This window comes from Callithrix jacchus, chromosome 2 (genome assembly GCF_049354715.1).
Source record: "Callithrix jacchus isolate 240 chromosome 2, calJac240_pri, whole genome shotgun sequence".
Lineage (NCBI taxonomy): Eukaryota > Metazoa > Chordata > Mammalia > Primates > Cebidae > Callithrix > Callithrix jacchus.
This window is the reverse complement of record NC_133503.1, coordinates 138,386,072-138,409,897: the sequence shown is the minus strand read 5'-3', so window position 1 is coordinate 138,409,897 and position 23,826 is coordinate 138,386,072. Positions and strand designations below refer to the sequence as shown.

Below are 23,826 nucleotides of genomic sequence, written 5' to 3'. Positions count from 1 at the left end.
CGATACCTAGTTTATTGGGAGTTTTTAGCATAAAGCGCTGTTGAATTTTGTCAAAAGCCTCTGCATCTATTGAGATGATCATGTGATTTTTGTCTTTGGTTCTGTTTATGTGGTGGATTACATTTATAGACTTGCATATGTTGAACCAGCCTTGAATCCCAGGGATGAAGCCTACTTGATCATGATGGATAAGCATTTTGATGTGGTGTTGCAATCAGTTTGCCAGTATTTTACTGAAGATTTTTACATCTATCTTCATCATGGATATTGGCCTGAAGTTTTCTTTTTTTGTTGAGTCTCTGCCAGGTTTTGATATCAGGATGATGTTGGTCTCATAAAATAATGTGGGAAGGAGTACCTCTTTTTGGATTGTTTGAAATAGTTTCAGAAGAAGTGGTACCAGCTCCTCTTTGTGTGTCTGGTAGAATTTGGCTGTGAACCCATCTGGACCTGGACTCTTTTTGGTTGGTAGGCTATTAATTGCTGCCTCAACTTTGGCCCTTGTTATTTGCCTATTCAGGGTTTCAACTTCTTCCTGGTTTAGGCTTGGGAGGGTGCAAGTGTCCAGGAATATATCCATTTCTTCCAGGTTTACTGGTTTGTGTGCATTGAGTTGTTTGTAGTAATCTTTGATGGTAGTTTGTATTTCTGTGGAATTGGTGGTGATACACCCTTTATCATTTTTTTTATTGCATCTACTGAGTCTTCTTGCTTTTGTTTTTTATTAATCTGGCTAGCAGTCTGTCTATTTTGTTGATCTTTTCAAAAAACCAGGTCCTGGATTTACAGATATTTTGAAGGGTTTTTTGTGTCTCTATCTCCTTTATTCTGCTCTGATCTTAATTATTTCTTGTCTTCTGCTTGCCTTTGAGTTTTTTTTGATCTTGCTCCTCTAGCTCTTTTCATTTTGATGATAGGATGTCAATTTTAGATCTTTCTTTGCTTCTCATGTGGGCATTTATTGCTATAAATTTTCCTCTAGACACTGCTTTAAATGTGTCCCAGAGATTCTGGTATGTTGTGTGTTTATTCCCATTGGTTTTGAAAAACAGCTTTATTTCTGCTTTCATTTCATTATTTATCCAGTCAGCATTCAAGAGCCAGTTGTTCAGTTTCCATGAAGCTGTGCAGTTCTGAGTTAGTTTCATAATCCTGAGTTCTAATTTGATTGCACTGGGGTCTGAGAGATGGTTTGTTATGATTTCCATTCTTTTGCATTTGCTGAGGAGTGATTTACTTCCAATTATGTGGTCAATTTTAGAGTAGGTGTGATGTGGTGCTGAGAAGAATGTATATTCTGTGGATTTGGGGTGGAGAGTTCTGTATATGTCTGTTAGGTTTGCTTGGTCCAGATCTGCATTCAAGATCTGGATATCCTTGTTAATTTTCTGTTTTGTTGATCTGTCTAATATTGACAGTGGAGTGTTAAAGTCTCCCACTATTATTGTCCAGGAGTCTAAGTCTTGTTGTAGGTCATTTAGAACTTGCTTTATGTATCTGGGTACGCCTATATTGGGTGTGTATATATTTAGGATTGTTAGCTCTTCTTGTTGCATTGATCCTTTTACCATTATGTAATGCTCTTCTTTGGCTATTTTTATCTTTGTTGGTTTAAAGTCTATTTTATCAGAGACTAGGATTGCAACTCCTGCCATTTTTTGCTCTCCATTTGCTTGGTAAATCTTCCTCCATCCCTTTATTTTCAGCCTATATGTGCCCTTGCATGTGAGATGGGTTTCCTGAATACAGCACACCGATGGGTTTTGACTTTTTATCCAATTTGCCAGTCTGTGTCTTTTGATTGGGGCATTTGGGCTGTTTAAATTTAAGGTTAATATTGTTATGTGTGAATTTTATTCTGCCATTTTGTTGCTAGCTGGTTGTTTTGCCCATTAGTTGATATTTATATTCACTGTGTCAATAGTCTTTACCATTTGGTATATTTTTGGAGTGACTGGTACTGGTTTTTCCTTTCCATGTTTAGTGCTTATCTCAGGAGATCTTGGAAGGCAGGCCTGGTGGTGATGAAATCCATCAGCAATTGCTTGTTCATAAAGGATTTTATTTCTCCTTCACTTATGAAGCTTAGTTTGGCTGGATATGAAATTCTGGGTTGAAAGTTCTTTTCTTTAAGGGTGTTGAATATTGGCCACCACTCTCTTCTGCTTGTAGGGTTTCTGCCAAGAGATCCACTGTGATTCTGATGTGCTTCTCTTTGTGTGTAACCCAACCTTTCTCTCTGTCAGCCCTTAGCATTTTTTCCTTCATTTCAACCCTGGTGAATCTAATGATTATGTGCCTTAGGGTTGCTCTTCTTGAGGAATATTTTTGTGGTGTTCTCTTTATTTCCTGGACTTAAATGTTGGCCTGCCTTGCTAGGTTGGGGAAGTTCTCCTGGATAATATCCTGAAGAGTGTTTTCAACTTGGATTCATTCTCCCCCTCACATTCAGGTACACCTATCAAACGTAGATTAGGTCTTTTCACATAATCCCATATTTCTTGGAGGCTTTGTTCATTTCTTTTCATTCTCTTTTCTCTAATCTTGCCTTCTCGTTTTATTTCATTGAGTTGATCTTCAATCTCTGATATCCTTTCTTCTGCTTGGTCAATTCAGCTATTGAAACTTGTATATGCTTTGTGAATTTCTCTTGTGTTTTTCAGCTCCATCAGGTAATTTATATTCTCCTCTAAGCTGTTTATTCTCATTAGTATTTTGTCAAACCTTTTTTCAAGGTTCTTAGTTTCTTTGCATTGGGTTAGAACATGTTCTTTTATTTCAGAGAAGTTTGTTATTACCCACCTTCTAAAGCCTATTTCTGTCAATTTGTCAGACTCATTCTCCTTCCAGCTTTGTTCCCTTGCTGGTGAGGAGTTGTGAACCCTTGAAGGAGGGGAGGCATTCTGGTTTTTGGTGTTCATCCTTTTTGCGCCGGTTTCTTCCCATCTTTCTGGATTTATCTACCTGTGGTCTTTGTAGTTGGTGACTTTCAGACAGGGTCTCTGAGTGGATGTCCTTTTTGTTGATGCTGAAGTTATTTCTTTCTGGTTTTTTTAGTTTTCCTTCTAACAGTCAGGCCCCTCTGCTGTAGGACTGCTAGAGGTTCACTCCAGACCCTGCTTGCCTGGGGATCACCTGTATTGGCTGAAGAACAGTAAGGGTTGCTGCCAGTTTCTTCTTCTGTTATCTTCGTCCCAGAAGGATATCTGCCAGATGTCAGACTGAGCTCTACTTTATGAAGTGTCTCTTTGGATATATGGGGATCAGGAAGCTGCTGGAGGAGACAGTCTGACCCTTATAGGAGCTCAAGTGCTGAGCTGTGAGCTCCGTTGTTCCATTCAGAGCTGCTGGGCAGGTATGTTTAAGTCTGCTGCAGTGGAACTCATAACCGCCTTTTTTTCCCCAGGCACTCTGTCTGGGAAGGTGGGACTTTATTTATAAGTTTCTGATGTGCTGCTGCCATTTATAGAGATGCCCTGCCCAACTAGGAGGTAGCCTAGTCACTGTCTGCTAGCAGAGGCATTGCTGAGCTGCCATAGGCTCTGCCCAGCTGCTGTGTGAACTTCCTTGCAGTTTTGTTTATAGAGGTATAGTTAGAACTGCCTCTCAGTAATGGCAGACTGCCACAGTAGTGGTGAACTGCCTCAATAATGGCAGACTCCCTTCCCCCAACAGCGCTAGACCATCCCAGGTCCAGCTGCATTTGCTATGAAACTCTCATAGCAAAAAGCAGAGCTTTTCAGATTGCTTGTCTTTGTGGGAGTGGGACCCACTGAGCCAGATCACCTGGCTCCCTGTTTCAGCCCCCTTCTTTTCAGTTGAATGGTTGGCTCTGTCTCCCAGGCATTCCAGGCACCAGTTGAAATTGCCACCTAGATTTGTGTGTGTTTTTGTGCAGAGACCTGCTGCACCAGCTGAAACAGCCATGCTGGAAACTTGTGATGCTTTTCAGCCCAGGAATCTCCTGGTCTGTGGGCAGTAATAACTCGTTTGGAAATGCAGTGATCACTCTGCAGTATTCTTGCTGGGAACTACACTCCCAAGCTGTTCCTATTCAGCCATCTTGGATCTGCCTCCCCTATTCCACTCTTAAACACTCCAATCTAGAGTGCCTAAAGTCACCCCAGGGAAGATTCTTTGAGTTCTAGAAGGTGAGTGAATGCTATTCAATGAAGATTAACACAGAGCTCCAGACCGCAGGCCAGGCACCACCCTGGTTTTCCAAATGCTAGTTGATCACATATCACCTCCAAGGTTTTGTCATATCTGCATATCATCCATTCATATCACCATTAATTACTTAATATTTGCCTTTACACTGTAAGTAAATCATCCTGGGTTTTTGTTTATACTTGTCCTAAGTCATAACGTGAGAAATTATAACTTGAGGATGTGCTGTTCACTTTTTTAGTGTACCTTAGATTAATATACAACTTTAAAAATAAAAATATTATTTCCCCAGTGATAGGATATTCTGTCTAGGGTGACATTTCAAGTTGCAGTCCAGCCATTCTCAATCTTTTTTCCTTTCTACCAAGATATACATAGATGCCATTCCCATGGCCAGCACAATCCCATGTGAGTGTCTGAACTTCTGGACAACCTCCTATGGAAAATCTGGAGCCTTACCCTACTTTTTTCTTATTCGAGGAGGTATGTCGGAATATAAGTGAGTGAATATAATTGTAAGGATAACCATGAAACCACTAATTTAAGGAAAAAATGTCTTTGTCACATTGCTGCTGAGAGGCCAAAATGAAACAATGAATCACTTAGCAGGGTGCTTAGCTCATAGTAGGTACTCAATAATTTGTTTCTCTTTGTTTACATGAATTACTCAACAACTTTAGTGATTTTTGCTCAGTTAAAAAGAAAGTGATGTGATCTTATCACCAAAGATTATTGTGTCTAAGGACTGTGGCCATCACTTTCACTAGCAGGAGCTGCTCCGAGAAGATAGTGGTCATCTCCCCTAAAGAATGCTTTCTCCTGGTCTCCAGCAAATTATTATTCTATTAATTCAGGGCATCATGAGTCCACGTTTATTTTTTATTTATATCATAGCTAAGAAAATTGAGATCCACATAGTATCTTTTCCTTTTAGAACTTTATCTTATTACTCTAAGTAAAATTACCTTGGTTCTAATAAGCTAGTTGATTCTATAGAAATCAACTAAGAAAAATATGAGTTTATGTTGGCTACTTAGGAAAGATAAAAGAGTTATCCCATTTTCCATAAGAAATAGGAAATCAAAATTTTAAAATAAGAATGTAAGAAATCGGAAAGGATAAATATAATAGGTATAAACATGAAACCACTAATTTAAGGAAAAAAATACCTTCTTCCCACTGCTGATGAAGGCCGAAATGAAACAATGAAGCATTTAGCAAGCTGTAATATAAGAAATAGGAAAATAAATAGGAAAAATATTTGTATATTGAAAAAATGTTGTTTAAAAGGCACTTTAATAAGAGCAGTGGGAAATACAAAAGCATTCTTTTTTATCAAGTCACTTAAGTCTAGTAGAGAATACAAAACATGTATAATATGAAGCAAAATTAGGTAAATGTCTTAATGTTTAGCTTCTAACATTTTGTCATGAAAAATACCTCCAGAGCTTTAGGTTGCTCCTTCCTGTTCCTGGGTTTGTGCACCCATTTAGAATCTTTATTGATATTCTAAAGTATGCATGATTAAGTAATATTGGACTAGTTAAATTTTGGCGTGGCACAAGGCATCTTCAGTCAGAAAGCCAACACATCTCACATCTCATTGCTTCCTGTGGCAGATCTAACACCTGAGGATGTCTGAGGGTCTGGATGCACAGTGGACCCAGCTTAGCCATGGAGTCACTAAACCATGGAGGGGACTAACAATTACAAAAGGTGGAGGATGCTTGCATGCTAGAAAGTCAGTAATAACCTCAACTCTTTATTAAGCATTTCAAAAACTTCTGTAGTGAGAGCTATTCCACAAAAATATTTTTATAGTATTATAAGCAGTGCTAAATATAACTGTCTTAAGTCATGTGACATCTTTTCTCTAAATTTGCTCCTGATATTGTTATATTGGGTTTTTAACTTAAGGAGCATTTTGTGAAATACTTACATCATAGGTAAGAAAGTAGACAAATAGCCAAAGGGAAAAAAAGAAAACTTTGAACTGAGCCCAAAAGAAAACATCTAAATATGTTAATATGATGGTATTCAGTGTTCCTTCTGAATGCATGGAAGAGAGTGGAATAAAATAAGGTAATTTCTAGAGACAAAACTTATGGTCCTTCAGAAGTAAGTAGCTCAGTGTATCAGAAAACATGGGCTTCTAGGGTGAGCAGAATGAAGTTCCAATTCCAGTCCTATAACTGACTACAGGATTTTGAGCACATTCCTTCACCTGTATCTATGATCCTCACTTCCCTCACTGGAACACAGCACTCATGAAACCTACTTCATAGAGCTATTATGAGGATTAAATGAGATTACATCTATAAAGCACCCGCACAACAGCATTCACAAATGTTTGTTCCCTGCAGTTCCCTGCAATGTGAAAGATTGAGATGTGGCTGGCCAACTGCTCTGGGAGGGCCCTATTCATTCATTCAGAATTACTTTTTGAACACCAGTAGATATAAGTAATTGTGCTACCACTAGGAATATAATAATGACTAAGGTGTTCCCTCAGGAGCTCCTATTTCCTATCGTTCTAGGAATTTAAGTCCTCTCTTCCATTAGAGAATTTCGTAAAAGTAGAGAAAACACTGATTGAGGATGGGTATGCACAAAGACATGCAGCTTAAACATCAGTGGCAGATCCAGAATTTGAGCTCATCTCATAATCTGTTTTTACCTCTCAGTGCCTTAAAATCCTACTCGAGTGAAGAGAGAAAATATAGAGAAATTCAATTGTTAAGTGGGTGATCTGGGTTGTTAGGAGTAGGAGCTGTAGTGGAGGTGAGGAGGCAGAAGAAAGGCCCACACAGAAAATAGGCCAATTTTGACTACTTCCACAATGCTTTTTATAATAGTTTTTTCTCTTTTTGTTAAAATTGCAGTCAATGTAGATGGCAAAGCGGTACACCAAATAATAAGGTGACAGGTAGAAGAAGAGCATTTTGAAAAGGAAATAGTTCATGAGTCTCAGTGAGGCATGTAAGTTGGTATTTTCCTAAGTACTGGAATCACAGATTCTTACACGAATGAAGGACCTGCAGAACCCCAGTGACTTTGTAACAAACACTACTAAAAACCACCTGAAAACCACCAACTCCATTAAGGCAGCAGAGGTAGGTATGTGCTTTGATTCCAGCAGCACAATGCAGTGTAAAGAAACCTAGTTCTAGGCTCAGTTTTACCACATTTCTGGGGTATGCATCTTTGAAGTAAGGAGCTTAATTTCTCTGAATTTCACCTGTAAAGCAGTAGGGTTAGCCTGCTTATATCAAAGGATTATTAAGGAAATTGTATTTTAAAAATTATTTGTGTTGTATGGTCTTGACTTCTTCAAGGTGATGAGATTCTCAATAGTGAAGATAAAATGCCCTGAAGGCAAGACATTTCTCCAACCTGCTCTATTGGAAATACCATTCAGAGAAGAACCACAGTGTTATTTTAGAGTCCTCAATTATAACACAACTTGCCTCATCTGTATAGCTGGGGGAAAAAATAAGCACTTCTAAGGTGTTCTGTTGTCCTGAGACTCTTGGTTACACTATTCTGTGGATCCTAGACAGACTCATGTAAGCAGATGTCCCCTAAACCCTTCTCTGTGAAAAAAAATATATAATTTTTATACAAGAGAGAGGAGATGGGGTTTCATCAGGGAAACTGGCAAGGCCTACTACAGGGTATAGTATTATTCCTTCAACTGATCAACTCAACATGTTGGAAAGTAGAAAGTACTCTGCAGATGTTAAACATAAATGGTGATTTCAGTAAACAACAGACCAGAGAGATTATGTCCCCAGATGGCAGCCTCCAGCACACTCTAAGTGAATTGACCTCACTCAGCCCAGCATTCCTCTAAGAGGTCTCTACTCTAGCAGCACAGCTTTGCCCAGAGAGACTGGAAAACCAAGAGAAAGACTGTATTACATTGAAAGATGGTCTTCAAATAGAACTCAGCACAAGAACATTGGGAACTAGCCTTGGCATGAATGTCTTCGGAATGAGTTTCTTAGAGAATTCTTTTCTTTCATCAGGCCATGAAGAGACAGTATATTTAGATCTCTAGATTTTACTAAACTCAATACTGGATTTTGTTAATTGAGTATAACCAAGGCAGGACTTTATTCTATCACTTAGACTGGAAAATATTCCCATGTACTTAAAGAAAGACGCTTGGCAGTCCCTGGTTCCTAGTTGGCTGTTTTGCAATGAACATAATTTCCTTATTATGCTTATTAGCCTCCAATTTTATGATGTCTAATATATTTGTCTTTCTGGTTTCTTAATGTGTAAATCAGCTTAAAAGGGCATTGCAGGACAACTGAAGGGGTTACATACTTTTAAAACCGTATTAGGATTCTCTGAGCATGGTCTCCCTTCCTTAAATCCTTTCTTCTCAATTTAGAATCAATCATCTTTTCCTTCTAGCTAAAGGTGTGGGTTTCCTTCTGACTCATCTAGAATGTAAACTTACATGATGGCTGTGAGAATCTTCTTTTTTGTTGAGAAAATAAATTATTTTCCCTTTATATAGGCCACAGCCTCAGGGATTCTACTGAACATAAAGAAAAGCATACTCCTAAAGTTGCTTAAAATCAGATTTTTCATCCTAAATCCTAAAATCATATCTTTTCCATTGCCCTCAGTGTACTATTTGGGTTCATGAAGCTTTTTTTTTTCTTTTTCTTTTTTCCTTGTAGTCTTGAGCATGAAGGTTTGCCCAGGGCCCTGGAGACGGAGTTAGAAGATTTGGGTTCAACTCTTGATTCTGACACTTACTTGGCGACAGCCACATTTATAGCCGTGAGGCAGAAGTGCTCCCTGCTTGCCTCGAAGCCTGTGGAGATGAAAGAGACACAATGATTAAGCACAGGTAGAGCACTACATACCTAAGAGCCCATGGAGAAGCAGGATGTCTGAGAGTAAAGAGCAGGGGGCCTGCAACCAAGGTGCTTGGCTCTGAATCCCAGCTCTGCTACTATGTATGATCACATAGTGGGCCTCAGCTATGTGAGCTATGTGAGCTGAGGCCCACTTAGTTTCCTCACCTGGGAACAGGAGATGCTAATGATAGTACCTGTGTCATAGGGTTGTTGTGAGAACCAACTGATACCTGGAAAGTACGCAGAACATTGCCTAGACACACCGTCAGTGCTCAGTACATGTCAGCATTTTATGAGAGCCTTCCTTCTTTTTAGTTTCAAGCTGTAAATTAATCATCACACTTCACCAGTTCTTTCAGAGATGATTCCTCCTTCTCATTCCCATTGCCTCCAGTCCAGGCCTCTATTTTGCCCTCCCGGGCCTCTACACAATAAATAGCATTGCTGGACTCTCTAACCTCATTTCTTCCACTCCCTCCTGCACCTGCTCCACATTGACCCTCTCAAAACACCACTTTAAGCCAATTATATACATGTTTCCAATTCTTGGTGATTCTCAAATACCTATAGAATAATTTTAATACCTTAGACTACAATTAAGACATTATAAATTGAGCCCACCATACCTTTCTAACCATCTCTCTCCACATGCACTGTCTCTACTCTTAGCAAAATAATTTTTCACTAGTTCTTGAATGTAGCTTGTGATTTCATGCCTCACTGTTGTTATTTATTCTTTTCTGCCTGCTTAGAACATCCTCCCTTTTGGGCCAATGAATGGGAAGCAGTGTAGTATAGTGATTAAGAGCTCCAGCTTAGATGTCTGACAGGCCTCATTTACCTCCTGGCTCCACACTTGGCAGGCATGTGATCTTGGACAACTTCGATGCCAATTCCATGTGCCGAACAAGGACGCTCTTAGCATAGTAAGAGAAAAATCCACTTACAGTGATAAATGTATTGATTCAGGGGGGTTTAATTGCTTTTTAGTTTATTGATGTTTTACTACAATAATTGAATGAGAGCTCAAAACAAAATTAGAGTTTTTCTTCTCTCTGTTGTCCCAATACAGTTCCTGTTTCTGCTAAAGAACGTCAGACTTCTCTGGAACCTCATCCAGGATTTGACAACCTTCAACCTACTCTCAAGGCTAATTCCTTTATTATGATGTTCTTACTCTGCACAAAGCTAATCTAATCCTCCCGCAACTCTCTCTCAGGTCACCTGAGAACAAAAGCAGGACATGGGTGACTCAGGTGTGGGAGAGAAGGCTCTGAACTGGCAAGGTTAGGAGCATCAGCCTTAGGAATGCAGCAAGAGGGAGAAGTCACAGAGAAATGACCTAGGCCAGAAAACTGTCAACAAGTCGGGAAAGGGGAACATGGAACATTGTTGTTTTATTTCCAAGCATGGAAGTACAAGACAGGCAAAAGCTAAACTGGTCTCCCTAGCAAAGAGGACACCAGCCTGGTTCCTCCCTCCTCAGATAGCCCTTCTCAGTTCTTCTAGATCTCTTTCTTGTCAAATGCTCAAAGAATTTTTCAGATTGCTTCAGTCTATAATATTAGCACAGGAACAAGTTTACAGCAAAGTCCGCTTCTCTTCACGTCTCAGTGCTGGGAGTCCGTGATCAGAGAACATGTGTCGCCCACAGAGGCCATGCTTCCACTCATCTGCCCTCACATCTGCTCACCTCCTATCCTTCTTCTTTTCCCTCCCTCTTCACCCTTTTCCTCTGTGTTTGAGAAAAAAATTTAAAACTCCCCAACACCTTCAAATATTTTCTTAGCTCAGTGATTCTCAACCCTGGTTGCACATTAAAAGCACCTGGAAAACTTAAAAAAAAAAAAAAAAAAAAAAGCCTGAACCTGGCCCCTGCAGAATCTGATTTAGGTAGCCTTGGTCTAGCCCTGGCATGGCTGTTCTATTGTTTTGGTTTTGTTTGTTTAACATCCCTAGGTGTTTCCAGAATGTCCCCAGTCTAAAGAACCACTGCCTTAACTGGAACCTAGATTCTCTCCTGGCAAATATGCTTCCTGCACCCCTTTCTGGAGATTCCACATCCTCCCATACCCCAGTACTGCCAGACAAGATGAAACAGCCAATCGCGGGCTCCACATTGCCTCTTCCAGACTGTGGGTCTCCCATCCTCATGCACAAACAAGCAAAAACATTAAGTTTTTTCCTGCAAGTACTTCATTTGCAGGGCCCCCACACTCTTCCCCCTCCCTCGCCACCAACCTTATCTGCCTGAATAACATCTGTGTCCTTCAAGACGAAACTAACACAGTAACTCCTCCTCTTAGAGGCCTGCCTAATAGGCCAAGTGATCTAGGAACCACCCTCTCTCCCTCTCCCCTTGCTTACACCCTATCGATGCTTGGCATAGTCTTTATCTCTTTGTTCATAATAATCAGTTATTTCCATGGCTGCCTACCTCAATAAACTGTGAGCTTTTTAAGAGTGGAAATTATACCTTCTTCATCTCTGTATCTGCACAGTGTAACTCATGCAGTGCCTGGCACATGGTTGGCATCAGATAAATACTTGTAAAAAAGAGAGAAGCAGGAAAGAAGGAATGGAAACGGGAACGTGAGAAGCAGAGAAGTAAGAAAGAAAAGAAGAAATATCTTGCCTGTAATTCCAGAACTTTGGGAGGCCAACGTGGGTGGATCATGAGGTCAGGAGCTCAAGACCAGCTTGGCCAACATGGTGAAACCCCATCTCTACTAAAAACACAAAAATTAGCTGGGCATGGTGGCAGGTACCTGTAATCCCAGCTACTTGGGACACTGAGGCAGGAGAATTGCTTGAACCAGGAGGCGGAGGTTGCAGTAAGCTGAGTTCGAGCCACTGCACTCCAGCCTGGGCAACAGAGCAAGACTCCATCTCAAATTAAAAAAAGAAGAAGAAATATCTCACCTCTACTGTCATCCTCCTGCTTTCAAGGGTAAAATGTTTTACTAAGCATATTTTTGGAATTATAATGTAAATACACAGCACAGAAGGTAAAAATCCAAGACAACTATATTATTTAGAAGAAAAATAAGTAAGTGACAAGAAAACCCATATATAGAAAGTATTTTTAAAATAAATTTTTCGGCTGGGTGCAGTGGCTCATGCCTGTAATCCCAGCACTGTGGGAGGCCGTGGCAGAAGAATCATGAGGTCAGGAGTTCGAGACCAACCTGGCCAAGATGGTGAAACCCTGTCTCTACTAAAAATACAAAAATTAGCCAGGCATGGTGGCAGGTGCCTGTAATCCCAGCTACTCCAGGGACTGAGGCAGAGAATTGCTTGAACCTAGGAGGGGGAGGTTACAGTGAGCTGTGAATGCCACTGCATTCCAGCCCAGACAACAGAGCGAGGCTCCGTCTCAAAAATATAGATAGATAGATATAGATAGATAGATGATAGATAGATAGATAGATAGATAGATAGATAGATAGATAGATAGACAAACAGACATATCTATAGAGAGAGATATCTATGTATATCTATACATATATATTTCCGGTCACCTGCTATGAAGGACAGTATTTTTCATCTCTGACTACTTTACCATCAGTGACCCAGATCTTCTATAACAATCCCATTCTGTTGATGATGGCTGTGGTGGGCAAAATAATGTCCCCTGAAAGACATCCATGTCTCAAACCTGGAACCAATGAACAAGTTCCATTGCATGGCAAAAGGGACTTTGCAGATGTGCTTAAGCTAAAGACCTTGAAACAGGGAGATTATCCTGGATTATCAGGGTGGGCCCAATGTAATCACAAGGGTCCTTCTAAGCAAAAGAGGGAGGCAGGAGAGTCAGGGTCAGAGTGATGCAGTGTGTGAAAGGCTCCACCCACTACTGCTAGCTTGGAAGACAGAGGAAAAGCTAAGGAACACAAGTGGCCTCTAGAAGCTGGAAAAAGCAAGAAAACAGACTCTCCCATGGAGCCTCCAGAAAGGATAGCGACCCAGTCCGTATCTTGATTTTAGCCCAGTGAGAGGCCAGAATTGTAAGATAGTAGATTTGTGTTGTTTCAAGCTGCTAGATTTGTGCTGATTTGTTAAAGCAATAGAAAACTAATACTGTGGCTATGAAAATGTACCCAGAGTACACTCATCCCTCTCAGTGCATGCTTTCTGCTGTGAGTTAATATCACCTCTACCACAGTTATATTATTGTCAGATAATCATGGGTCTTGTTTATGACCTTGAATCATTACAAGATCCTGAGTCATCAATGAAAGAATAAGCTACTATAACTCCAATACTTTACCTACTTAATCACGGAAAGGAGGATACAATATAGTCCATGTCCTATATAGACATAATATGATGGAGCACAAATCAAGAGCCTGGAAAATTCAGGAAACAGTTTTTGACTTCAGACTCCAGCTACTTTTAAACAGCTTGGAGACCCAGGACCTCTGGTATACTGGTCATCAGTCCTTTTCATCCACTGTGTCTCCTGCTAAAGGACACCAGGCTTCATTCTAATGCTATGATCTTGGGATAGAGGCAGAGGGGAAGGGGAGAAAGGACAGAAGTTCTTACACTGTCCATTCTCAGGGTGTGATAGATGCAAAGTAAACAGACTTGCTGTACTGCCTGGATTAATCATATTGTGGGCATCTCCTGCAGGCCATCATGCAAAAATTTGTTTATCCTTTGTCCCAATCTGTCTGGAGGAGGAGGAAGTGAGAAGGAAAAGAAAAAAAAAAACTGCCTATCAGTGGTGAACTCATACATATTTTAGAATAATTCATTGAATTTTAGAAGGAAATTTGAAATCCTACATTAGCCAGAAATTGTATAAAACAAGTATTCCTCATTTTCTGGACTTTCTGGTCATTTAGTATTTTAGCATACAGCTTATCATTTGGGCTTTAAAAACTCTTTTTTTTTTTTTTTTAGCTACTGTAATACTTTGCATCCTTCATTCTCTTCACTCAAGCATAGAACCAATTGAAAGAGCCAAAGGAACCAGAAAGATGGAGATCAAAACCTCAGCTTCATTACTGACAAGCTATTTGGAGAACAGCCTTTAGGTGTGATGCAACAATAAGCTTATGATATAACACCAAAGGGTTAAGCAGAAGGACCTACTCAGTCATGGGCAGCTGGCAAATAGTGACCCCTTCCCAGTGACAGAGCTCCCCACAGTCAGATCCCAGGGAGGATCCTAAAAGGGGTGAGGTCTGCAAGGCTGTCCTATCTTCACCTCCCATCAGGTAAGTCATTTGTTTCAAGGAGGAGTGACTGATGCAGAAAGAGAGCAGGTTTGTTACGTTTGTGGAAGCTCTTTAACATGGATATGTGGAAGAAGAGGGAAAAATGTTCTCCACCTAATAGTTAAGTCTAAACGGTAGCAAATAAAAGCTATGCTATAATTAAGCAAACTAAGTAATTATATCTAGAGAAATTTGAAAGCAAAATTAGCAAGAGCTGACTAAAAATCCATCACTCCCAAGCATCCCTGGAAGCAGCAGCCTTCTCTCAGTGTAATGAGCACAGTCTGAGATGTATTACTTATAATAGGCTGTGGCTATTTACAAATGATGTCTGTTGTCTTCAGAAGTCAGAGCTTGTTCAAAGTATCGCAATAATAACATTATTCTTACCTCATTTCAGATTTACTTTCTTGAGTGGGAGAGAAAGGGGAGAAATTAAGGTAACATTCCAGAAATTACACATAAGCCATTCTACCTCATCTGTGAAGAAGCTCCTAGTGAAGGACATTTAGTGACAGCATTAAGAGTTGTGGCAATTGCGAATAATTGAAATGCTTGTATATTGTTTTTTGGTTTTTTTGGAAACACGGTCTCACTGTATTTCCCAGGCTGGAGTGCAGTGGTATGATCACAGCTCACCATAGCCTTGAATTATCAGGCTTAGGTGATCCTCCCCACACCCTCAGCTTCCCAAGTAGAGGGACTACAGGTGTGCACCACCACACCCTGAAAATTTTTATATATTTTGTAGAGATGGGATTTTCTATGTTGCCCAGGCTGGTCTTGAACTCCTGGGCTCAAGCAATCATCTCTCCTTAGCCTACCGAGGTGCTTGGACTGCAGGTGTGAGCCATGGCCCCCAGCCTATTATTTTTATAGTTAGTTGCATGTCTTTTTCTTTTATTCAGGGGTACATTTAATTAAGAAAGCAATGAAATATTTTTTAAATTATACTTTAAGTTCTGGGGTACATGTGCAGAACATGTAGGTTTGTTACATAGGCATACACAAGCCGTGGTAATTTGCTGCATTGAAGCACATGGTCAAGAGTGACCCTACAAACATCTTTCAGTTAATAAGAGAACTACAATGTCAAGTAAACGCAGACCGTGTAATGAAATCTGTGAAATTTGCAAGAATAAAATTAATGTCATTATAAAAGGTTAACAAACACAGTCCATATTTTAGCAATAAAATAGGGGAGTTTTTGTTTTATTCTTCAGTTGTACATGTTTGCTCCTGAGGAGTTGGAGTCCAGATAAAAGCTTAAGCTTCATTTTTAAAGTAATAGTCACAATTCTTAAAACCAGATTAGCCGTACATATTTTTTATAAAATAGTCATTTTGAGACTTTAGTGGCTTATTTACTTATTCATTTGCTCATAAAATGAATTTCTGAATGCTTTTATGAACACAGTGGCCCTGAGACAAGGCCTATGGCAACTTTCCTTCCCTTTCACTAACCCTCTCAGTTTGATGGGATTTTGCAATTCTGAGGATATTGTATATATTGTGCTTGTGAATTGCTAAGAAACAAAGTTGAAAGAATGAGCACGCCTCTTTTTGCCCTAAAATCAGTCTCAATCCTCCTTCTTAGGAAAGCTTCAGGCTGGCCAAGAACAAGATTTGAACTTAACAACAAATCAATGCTATTGCTAGGTGATTGTGACATAGGAAAAGTAATTTCCAATCAGAGGGAAGCCTCTGAAGTCTGACTGTGACATGTCACTATAAATATGAGCACTCCTACCTAGTCTTGGGCCCTTCTCTCCATTTGTAACTGATCAGAGGAACAACATCCACAATGGCTAAATCCAGAACCAAAAAGCACAAGTACTCCAAAAGACATCAAATCCCAACCTCCAGAAAGAAAGCAAAGAAAGCACATTCCAGCATTGATTTTGGCCACAGAAATTATTCATTTGGCATAAACAGGGTCCTAAAGGAAGTGGTGCCCCGTAGAGGCATATCATCTCGCACCTTGTACCTCATGAATGCTCTGATCAACTTCATCGTGCAACACATTGTCATGAAAGCTTACAGGCTGACGTATATCAGAAATTGCTGTACTCTCACCCCTGAAGATACCTGAAGGCAGTGTATTTGCTGTTGCCTGAGAAAACAGCTAACTATGCAGTGGTTTTTGGAAGTGAAGGGGGTCTACAGATATGTCTACTCCTAAACTGCATGTGCCAGCTTAATTGATCAAGCCTATCATCCAAATAATCACCTCAACATTGAATTCATTTTTCTTTATTTATTTATCTTTCCGCCACCTTTTATTTAAGGTTCCGGGCATACATGTGCAGGTTTGTTACATGGATAAGTTGTGTGTTACTGAGGTTTGGTATACAAATGATTTCATCACTCGTATAGTGAGTGTAGTACCCAATACGTAGTTTTTTACTCTCACCCTCCACCCACCCTTCACTCTCAAGTAAGTCTCGGTGTCTGTTGTTCCTGTCTTTGTGTCCATGTGTACTCAATATTTAGCACCCATTTATAAGAACATGCAGTATTTGGATTTCTGTTCCTGCATTAATTCACTTAGGATAATGGCCTCTAGCTGCATCATGTTGCTGCAAAGGACATGATTTCATTTTATTATGGCTGTATAGCATTCCATGGTGTATATGTACCACATTTTCTTTATCCAGTCCATTGTTGAGGGGCAAAAGTGGTGGAATAAGTATGCATGTATGTGTGTCTTTATGATAGAATAATTCATATTCCTCTGAGTATATATCCAGTAATGGGATTGCTGGATCTACTGGTAATTCTGTTTTAAGTTCTTTGAGAAATCACTGAACTGTTTTCCACAGTGGCTGAACTAATTTGCATTCCTACCAGGAGTGTATGAGTATTCTCTTATCTCCACAACCTTGCCAATATCTATTATTTTTTGCCTTTTTAAGAATAGCCATTCTGATGAGTGTGAGATAATATCTCATTGTAGTTTTGATTTGCATTTCTCTAATGATTAATGATTTTGAGCATTTATTCATATGCTTGTTCGTTACATGTATGTCTTCTTTTGAGAAGTGTCTGTTCATGATCTTTGCCCATTTTTTTAATAAGGTGGTTTCTTTTTTGCTTGTTTAAATTCCTTGTAGATTCTGGATATTAAACCTTTGTCATATGTTTAGTTCGCAAAAATTTTCTCCCCTTCTGTAGATTGTCTGTTTACCTCATTGATAATTTCTTTTGCTGTGCCCCAGATCTTTAGTTATGTCCCATTTATCAATTTTTTGTTTTGTCGCAATTGTTTTTAGAGCCTTTGTCATAAGATCTTTGCCAAGGTCTATGTCCAGAATAGTATTTCTTAGGTTCTCCCTGCTAGGGTCTTTATAGTTTTGGGTTCTCTGCTTAAGTCTTTAACCCATCTTGAGTTGATTTCTGTATATGGTGAGAGGTATGGGTCCAATTTCAGTCTTCTGCATATCCCTAGCCACTTATTGAGCAGCATTTATTGATTAGGGAATCCTTTCCCCATTGCTTGTTGTTGACTTTGTCAAATATCTGATGATTGTAGATGTGTGGCTTTATTTCTGAGTTATTTAACATGCTTCATTGGTCTATGTGTGTATTTTTATACCAGTACCATGCAGTTTCAGTTACTGTAGCTTTGTAGTGCTGTTTGAAGTCAGATTGCCTCCAGATTTGTTCCTTTTGCTTAGAATTGCTTTGGCTATTAGGGCTTATTTTTGGTTCCATATGAATTTTAGAATCTTTTTTCTATTTCTATGAAGAATGTCACTGGTAGTTTGATAGGAATAGCATCAAATGTGTAAATTGCTTTGGGTAGTTATGGCTATTTTAACAATATTGATTCTTCGTATCCATTAGTATGGAATATTTTTCTATTTGCTTGTGTCATCTCTGATTTTTTTCAACAGTGTTTTACTGTAATTCTTGTTGTAGAGATATTTCACCTCCCTGGTTAGCTGTATTTCTATGCATTTGATTCTTTTTGTGGTGATTATGAATAAGATTTTATTCTTGATTTGGCTCTCAGCTTGGATGTTATTGGTATATAGAAATGCTACTGATTTTTGTACATTGATTATGTATCCTGAAACTTTACTAAAATTATCAGTTCTATGAGCTTTTGTGCAGAGACTATGGGGTTTCCTAGGTATAGAATCATATCATTACCGAAGAGAGATAGTTTGACTTCCTCTTCTCCTATTTCATTGCCTTTTATTTTCTTCTCTTGCCTGATTGCTCTGCCTAGGACTTCCAGTACTATGTTGAATAGGAGTGGTGAGAGTGAGCATCCTTATTTTGTTTCTCAAGGGAAATGCTTCCAGCTTTTGCCCATTCAGTATGATGTTGACTATGAGTTTGTCATATATGGCCCTTATTATTTCGAGGTACGTTCCTTTGATGCCTAGTTTGTTGAGGATTTTTAACATGAGCAGGTATTGAATTTCATCAAAAGCCTTTTCTGCATCTATTGGGATGATTAGGTGGTTTTTGTTTTTAGTTCTCTTTTTGTGATGAATTGCATTAATTGGTTTGCATATATTGAACCAACCTTGCATCCCAGGGATAAAGCCTATTTGATTAAGGTGGATTAGCTTTTTGATGTGTTGCTGGATTTGATTTGCTTGTATTTTGTTGAGGATTTTTGCATCTATGTTCATCAGGGATATTGGCCTAAAGTTTTCTTCATTATGTTTCTGCCAGGTTTTGGTATTAGAATGATGCTGGCCTCATTAAATTAGTTAAGAAAGAGTCTTTCCTCCTCAATTTTTTGAAATAGTTTTGGTAGAATTAATACCAGCTGTTCTTTTGTTTTGCTTTGTTTTCTTATAGTGTCTCACTCTGTTGCCCGGGGTAGAGTGCAGTGGTGTGATCATGGCTCACTACAGCCTTGACTTCCTGGGCTCAAGTGATCTTCCACCTCAGCCACCCAAGTAGCTGGGATTATCGGCATATACCATCACATCTGGTGAATTTTTGTACTTTTTGTAGAGACAGGGTCTCACCATGTTTGCCAGGTCAGTCTTGAACCCCTGTCCTTAAACAATCCACCCACCTAAGCCTCCAGAAGTACTGGGATTACAGGCATGAGTAACTGTGCCTGGCCTACCAGGTCTTCTTTATATATCTGGTAGAATTTGGCTATGAATCTGTCTGGTCCAAGGGCATTTTTCTGGTTGGTAGATTTTTTTATTAATGACTTAATTTTGGATCACATGATTGGTCTATTAGGCATTAAATTTCTTCTTGGTTCAATCTTGGAAGGCTGTGGGCTTGTAAGATCTTATCCCTTTCTAGGTTTTCTCATTTGTGTGCATAGAGGTGTTCATAGTAGTCTCTGAGGGGCTTTCTTTTGTATTTCTTTCTTTCTCTCTCTTTTTTACTTTTATTTTTTGAGATGGAGTTTCACTCTTGTTACCCAGGCTAGAGTGCAATGGCACGATCCCGGCTCACCGCAACCTCCACCTCCTGGATTCAGGCAATTCTCCTGCCTCAACCTCCTGAGTAGCTGGGATTACAGGCCCACGCCACCATGCCCAGCTAATTTTTTTTTTTTGTATTTTTAGTAGAGACGGGGTTTCACCATGTTGCCCAGGAGGGTCTCAATCTCTTGACCTCATGATCCACCCACCTCAGCCTCCCAAAGTGCTGGGATTACAGGCATGAGCCACCGTTTCTTTTGTATTTCTATGGGTTCAGTAGTAATGTCACCTTTGTCATTTCTAATTCTGTTTATTAGGATCTTCTTTTTTATTACTATCTTATTCTTTCAAAAAACCCACTTTTGGTTTCATTGATCTTTTGTATAGCTTTTTTCATCTCAATTTTGTTTGGTTCATCTGTAAGATGGGTTATTTCTTTTCTTCTGCTAGGTTTGGAGTTGGTTTGCTCTCTATTTTTCTAGCTCTTCTAGGTTGGATGTTAGGTTGTTAGAGATTTTTCTGACTTTTTGATGTAGGCATTTAGCACTATGAACCTTCCTCTTAACACTGCTTTAGCTATATCCCAGAGATTCTGGTATGTTGTATTTTTGTTTTCATTAGTTTCAAAGAATTTCTTGATTTCTGCCTAATTTCATTCTTTATCCAAAAGTCACTCAGGAGCAGATTGCTTAATTTCCCTGTTATTGTATGGTTTTGAGAGATCTTCTTAGTATTGATGTCTATTTTTACTGCTTCATGGTCTGTGTGTGTGGTCAGCATGAGTTCAGGTGTTTTGAATTTGTTGAGAATTGCCTTACAGCCGAGCCTGTGGTCAGTCTTACAGTATGTGCCATGTGCAGATGAAAAGAGGTCCCTTTGGTCAAGTGTCAACTTTGAGTCCCAAAGATCTTTGTTAGTTTTCTGCCTTGATGATATATTTTTTGGTATTTTCCTGTTTCTCTTACCTCTAGAGATGAATACTTTCTTGCTATTTTGCATTTTAGCTAGTTGGCCATTTAGGTTTTCCTGACACCTGCTTCCTATCCAGACTTCTGTCAAAACCTTGTTTTTCCTATGAATGTGTAAAGCGCATTACATAAATTCAATGTCTGTTGTACCGTTAAGGTATTGTTAACAATGCACAGGATGATATTCAGCTAAATATTCAACTCTGAATTTATTAAGACAAACATCCTAATAAGTATACTAGCACTGATAAATTTTTATCAAAGTATTTCATAGAGCAAGTTCCATTCAACCAATTTAATTCCTGAATGAATTCTTGATAGAGCATATTAACTATTAAAACTATTTGTTTTAACTCTTATTTCCTGGATTTTCACCAGCTCAGTTCATATCCATGTAAATTTTCTTGAAGAAAATTTCTTAAAGATTTGGGGCCAGGTGCGGTAGCTCACACCTGTAATCCCAGCACTTTGGGAGGCCAAGGCAGGTGAATCACAAGGTCAGGAGTTCAAGACCAGCCTGGCCAACATGGTGAAACCTCATCTCTACTAAAAATAATACAAAATATTAGCTGGGCATGGTGGCAGGTGCCTATAATCCCAGCTACTTGGGAGGCTGAGTCAGGAGAATTGCTTGAACCTGGGAGGCAGAGGTTGCAGTGAGCTGAGATCGCGCCACTGCACTCCAGCCTAGGCGAGACTGCGAGACTCCATTTCAAAAAAAAAAAAAAGGAAGATTTTGTCCATTGAGGTTAATTGTCCCACATTTATAACACAGAGCACTCATGAACTTATTACCAAATTTATGAATTTATGAGCTTCACAAAAGTCTCTGAAGCTCTTTCCCAATCCCATCTACCTGTTCACTACCTTGAGTTTTGTTTCTTTCCCATTTTTAATTTGAACGGTTGTACTGTTTGTTATTGCTACCTATGCGTGTGTCTCTAAAGAAAATGTTTAATTTTGCTTATGTTATAGCATAGGGACTATACTATATGTGTTCTTCTGTGTCTGGACTTTTCTTTGAACATTATGCGTCCAAGATTTGTATCTATTGATATACGTGGTTCTAGTTCATTCTTTTCACTCCTATGCTATAGTATAGACATACTGCAATTTCTTCACCCATGCTCTACTGATAGAGGTTTAACTTGTTTTCAGTTTCTTGCTATTATGAACAATGATGCTATAATAATGAGAGTTGAAATAATAGTTAAAAATATAGCATTCAGATTGTGCCCAGCACTCTATGTATATCAACTTATTTAACCCCCATGACAACCCTGTAAGGATAAAATAATTGCTCTCACCCCACAGGTGAGAAAAATGGGGCACAGACAACTAAGCAATTTGCCTGAGGTCACATAGCTGTGTAAGGAGCAGAGCTGGGATTTGATCAGGTTGAAAGAGACTCTGTGGACCTTCGCTACAGTGCTATGAATGTTATTATAAGTATCTTCTGGTACACATGTCCAATAATTTTTTAGGAAAACTAAGCACGGAATTGCTGGATCACTAGTGTGCCCATATTCAACTTTATTAAATATTATCAGGCTGTCTTCTGTTTCTATCAATTTACATTTGTAATGGATGAAAGTAATTTTGGTTCTTCTGGTTACAAGGAACACATACATTCCCTCAAAAAAAAAGTGGTTTATTATACTTATACAGTGGGATTGGAACTGAGCCTATTATAGGGAATAACCACCCCCTTGTCTCTCACTTAGGACCCACTACTGCTACATGCTTCCTTATCAGAGTTTCAGGAAATAAATCCCATAGACTTCACTCATACTATTTGAGTCAGGCCCAGAGAGAGGTTGCCGGCACTCTAAAGATTGGCCTGCCTTTATCATATGCCCACATCTACCTATTAACTGTGGCTTGGTGGCAGGCAGAAGGGCTTCATGGTCTTCCAGAGGTCATCAAATTATAGCCATTTACTGCAGGGCCCCACTAGCTAAGAAGAGTTTTTACATTTTTACAGGGATGTTTAAAAAAAATTTTTTTTTAACTATTCAACAGGCCTAATGTGGTCCACAAAGCCTAAAATGTTTATTTACTATTGGGGAAAAGTTTGACAACTCTTGGTCTGCACAATGCTCCTAGTTTTGCAGAATCTATAGTAAGTCAGGTTTTCCAAAGCTTTTTTAGCTCAGTTCAGTTCACAGATACGAAAATTCATAGCTGGCTTTTCAAATCATTGGAATAAGGGTGATAAATACAAATGGTACTCAACAATTGGGGCAATGGTCTAATCATCCACAGAAAATATTTATTATAAACTGAGGCATTAACATTAAGTAAAGGGAACTAGGAACTTTTCCATATGTTATTATCTCTGTTTTGTGTATGTTTTATAGAATTTTTTCAAAAATAACATTTCACAATAAGATCAAAACTATTGGGAAAAAAAATCTCTAGAAATGATTTCAAGACTGATTATATAAATGTGTGTGTATAAAAATATAAAATATTTTTATATAAAATGGTAAAATATAAAATTTACATAAAATTTAGCATTTTACCATTTTTAAAAGTATAGTTCAGTGGCATTGAATATGTTCATATTATACAACTATTACCATCATCCATCTCTAGAACCCTTTCATCTTCCCAAAATTAAACCATACCCATTAAACAAAATCTCTCCACTTCCTCTCCCCTGAGCCTCCGGCAACCACCATTTTACTTTTTGTCTCTATGAATCTGACTACTGTAGATACCCCATATAAGTGGAATAAGACAGTACTCGTCCTCTAGTGACAGACTTGTTTCACTTAGCGTAATGTCTATAAGCCTTCTCTATATCAGAATATGCTTCAGAATTCTCTTTCTTTTTAATGCTGAATAATACTTGATTATATGTAGATATAATATTTTTATTATCTATTCACCCACTGATAGATATTTAGATTGCTCTCACCTTTTAGCTATTGTGAATAATGCTATTGTGAACATGAGTGTAAAATATCTATTTGAGACCCTGTTTTCAATTCTATTGGGTATATACTCAAAAGTTAAATTGCTGGATCATAAGGTAATTTTATTTTTAATTTTTAGAGGAACCACTATACAGTTTTCCACCAAGATCTTAACATTTTACATTCCCAGCAGCACCACACAAGAGTTCCAGTTCCTCCACATCCTTGCCAACACTTATTTACTGCTTTATTTTAAT

The 23,826-nt window shown here is 38.9% G+C and overlaps 1 protein-coding gene and 1 long non-coding RNA gene across 9 annotated transcripts in view; one reads left to right on the top strand and one right to left on the bottom strand.

Annotated features, from left to right (window-relative positions):
- Positions 1–23,826, bottom strand: part of LOC144581587 (uncharacterized) — an 81,542-nt gene that overhangs the window by 18,875 nt on the left and 38,841 nt on the right. For 5 of the 8 annotated variants that reach the window (XR_013532607.1, XR_013532608.1, XM_078365896.1 and 2 more), the window contains 2 exons: positions 8,944–9,001; positions 5,340–5,392 (listed from right to left, as the gene is read on the bottom strand). Coding sequence is in view for 5 of the 8 variants with exons in the window: in XM_078365896.1 (XP_078222022.1) it covers positions 5,340–5,392; positions 8,944–9,001 (111 nt within the window). In the remaining 3 variants the exon portion in view is untranslated. Of the gene's footprint in view, positions 1–5,339; positions 5,393–8,943; positions 9,002–12,568; positions 12,738–23,826 lie in introns of those variants that run through there. The other 3 variants (XR_013532609.1, XM_078365901.1, XM_078365900.1) reach the window with 2 other exon arrangements.
- Positions 14,150–16,512, top strand: LOC144581588 (uncharacterized). Its single transcript, XR_013532616.1, has 2 exons — positions 14,150–14,272; positions 15,870–16,512. It is a non-coding gene; the product is annotated as an uncharacterized LOC144581588 (long non-coding RNA).